The sequence below is a fragment of the Mus pahari genome, chromosome 10 (genome assembly GCF_900095145.1).
Source record: "Mus pahari chromosome 10, PAHARI_EIJ_v1.1, whole genome shotgun sequence".
In the NCBI taxonomy this organism is placed as follows: domain Eukaryota; kingdom Metazoa; phylum Chordata; class Mammalia; order Rodentia; family Muridae; genus Mus; species Mus pahari.
In genome coordinates this window covers 13,724,028-13,727,157 of record NC_034599.1, presented here as the reverse complement: position 1 = coordinate 13,727,157, position 3,130 = coordinate 13,724,028, and the positions used below count along the sequence as shown (strand labels likewise).

The following is a 3,130-nucleotide window of genomic DNA, read 5'->3' as shown; positions in this document are numbered from 1 at the left end:
TGCGCCACCAGGCCCAGCTTAACCATTTTCAATTAAAAAAAAAAATCTTGTTTTTTCATTGGAATAAAGGGAAGGACACACTCAAGGCAAGACCTCACCTAGCTAAGGTTCCAAATTCTGAAAAGGAGCCTAAAATTCCTCTGTTCCTATTGAGCACTGGATACAAAAGCTATTGTTAATGTGACTCAAGGATGGCAGGGTCCAACTGAGACTGGCAGCTGCTAGACAGCCAGAATTCAGCATGGACATTTTATTTTACTTGACCTTAGGCTACGATTTACATCACAATCTCATTCCCAGGCCTTCAGAGGCAAACTACACTGAATGAATGGCTCTCACTAGTAAGTAGAAAGTGAGGTTTCTCAATCTTCATAATTACAGTTCTCAACATGTACCCATTGACCTTTCCACTCTCTGGGTATCTTTACAGTACACTATAGAGGAATTCCATCATTATATGATTAAAGTAGGACAAAATTAATAAACATCATTTATTAAAATTGTTTAATTGTAAAGGTAAGTGCTATAACTTAATTCAAATTCATATATCAACACAAATTTATGGTAGCAAATCCTGTAAATTTTAGTTAAAATAAAAAAAGACAGGAATTTATCACTATTATCTTTTGATATTGTTATTTATACTTAATCCAACATCTTTGGAAGACTAAGAGATAATCAATTCAGAGGTTAAAAATTTGGAAATGTTGCAAAATATACATAAAGATAATTGTTGCAAAATATACATAAAGATATTTGTTTCCTAGGGAGAACAAATAAACAATGATTCACAAATATATGGGGGATAATGTACTATAAATTTTAAAATGTAAATTTCAACTTAAATATACAAATATATGAAGAGAAACACATTTAACCTGATTTATACATTATACTTTCTAAATATCTATAAAAATAATTTAGTGCTCTATTAACATGCACAAGTTTCAAAACTTATATGTGAATGAAAATAAATATGAATATTCAGACACAAAAATAAAATTTCAAAGGTTTACAACTGCTCTAAAGTCAATATTCATGAAAACAGTTTGGAGTATTTACAAGCAAAATGGTAAGAAGTTAACATTAAATAAGTTTAAGATTCAACTAATAAATTTAATTACAGAATGTGGTACTGAAGAATGTATTACAGACAAATCAGATACGGCTATAAAATAGGATTTATCTATATCTAATTCTTTGTATTTTTACTTACTCTGAATATCAGAGGTGAGATTTACTATTTGCAAAAGAAAAGACTCAGTGACCTTCCTGAGATTAACTGATAGCAGTTTTATATGCAGTGCTTCACTTTGTAAGACCCGGTTTTCTAGTTTGTGTGTTTTCTATGCTGTTCAGTTAGGTCTCTTCCTAAACCTAGGAATCTGATTTAGGCAGTACTATGGCAAACTCTCTTCTCCCCAAACTATACTCTTGTATTTAGTAAGCAAAAGATGTCGGAGGAAAGAAAGTACAACAATACAAAGAGGACAGAACGGTTCCCTATCTGTTGGGAATGTCCTGGGTTTTGCTTGGATGTTTCTAAACAATGACTTAGAATATGAAAATGGCTAAGATGGAGTCTAAATCTGAGGGTTCCCCTGAGGAAGATTTTCATCATCTTCATCTGTACTACTAGGATCTGAGGAGGTGCTAGAGTCTTCCTCTTCTTCTTCTTCGCTCTCATCCGTGATATCTTGCCTGGATGACTGGGAGCTATCATGATGACCCCGAATAGTCTCTGAGGAATCTGTCCCAGGATCTAGTAGCTCCTCTACCTCTGAAGGCTTTAGTTGAAGCCCTTTCTCTGAGGAGGACTGCAGATCGTCTGTTCGTCCAAACTTGGGGCTTCTGCCTCCAGACATGCCCATGTTTTTTCGCTTACCACAGGTGGCCTTTGCCTCTTTGTATGCAGCATATTCCTCAGGAGACAATCTCTTGAGCCAGAGGTCCAGCTTCACCCTGTATTGTTTCTGGAGCCTCTCAACCTGTTTGCTATAATGCTCTTTCTCGTTCTCCGGGACTTGATGCCAACGCCTGCCAATTTCAACCCAGCGCTTCCTAAAGGACAGATGCCTCAGCTCCGGACTTGACCATGAGTCTTGGTGAAATTTGTGATATGCATTCATAGGGGGTTTCCTGGGTTCTCCCTGAAATTTCATACCTGAGGAAACTGTTTTGGGAAGTTCTGTTTTTACCAGAGACTTGATATTTTTCATATCTCTTTGTGACTTCATAGGGACTTTGGTTGGGTATCTCTGGGGCACCTCAGATTTCTTAGGATGCCCTGAAACAGGATGGTTTTTCTTGAATTGACTCATCTTTTTCTGAAAGTCTTGTTTCTCCTTCTTGAAGTCCATGATATATCTCTGCTTTATCTCTGCCGGCAGCCGATGGTATTTCTCAGCCAGGATTTTGGTCAGCTGTGCATTGCTGTACTTAGGGTACATCTGACAGTATTTGGCTCTCTGCTCCTTGTAAAAGCGCAGATAGGCAGTCAAGGGTCTTTTGGGTTGGTCAGGATGCTCCTTGACTATTTTATTTTTGTGAGTTTTTTTCATAAGTTCCTTGGCTTCTTGCACTAATTCTGTCAGCGTGCGGAACTTCCTTAAATTACAAGAAATCTCCATCCATTTCTGTTTGCACATTTCTCCTGAAAACAGTCCAAAAGCTACTTTGCTCCAGTCTAGATCGGTCTGGCTCTTTTGGAATTCTCTGGAGTCATCTGATGGGATATTATGCTTCATGCATTCCAGTAACTTCAGAATGTCTATTTCAGACCATAGGCCTTGGTTATCAAGTGATGCCATTAGTGCAAAGAGGTTCACAGCAGCTTGAACTGATTAAACACACACACACATGGCAACAACTTAGTAGATATCTTCTGAAACCACAGTCTGTATGAATCTGTATTTCTGAGGTGAAACAAAAAGAATGTTGGACTTTATCATTGGAATTTATGAAAAAAATTCCTTTAAAATGTGTTGCTTATATAATTTACTATTAATATAAGTGGATAGTCTCACCTTTTGAAATAAAAGTTGCTTGTTTATATGTGATACAGGTATATCCTCTTTTGCTTCCTTTTTAAATTTATTAGAACTTGCCTAAAAATTAAGGGAATAAAGTT

At 36.6% G+C, this 3,130-nt stretch overlaps 1 protein-coding gene across 1 annotated transcript; it reads right to left on the bottom strand.

Annotated features, from left to right (window-relative positions):
- Positions 1 to 1,583: 1,583 nt before the first annotated feature.
- On the bottom strand, positions 1,584 to 2,810 carry Ubtfl1 (upstream binding transcription factor like 1). Its single transcript, XM_021206701.1, has one exon. The coding sequence runs from the start codon at positions 2,808 to 2,810 to the stop codon at positions 1,584 to 1,586; it is 1,227 nt and encodes a 408-aa protein (XP_021062360.1).
- Positions 2,811 to 3,130: the final 320 nt, after the last annotated feature.

Bases quoted from the DNA above. Each gene is read 5' to 3' on its own strand.
- Ubtfl1 (XM_021206701.1), bottom strand. From the start codon at position 2,810: ATGGCATCACTTGATAACCAAGGCCTATGGTCTGAAATAGACATTCTG.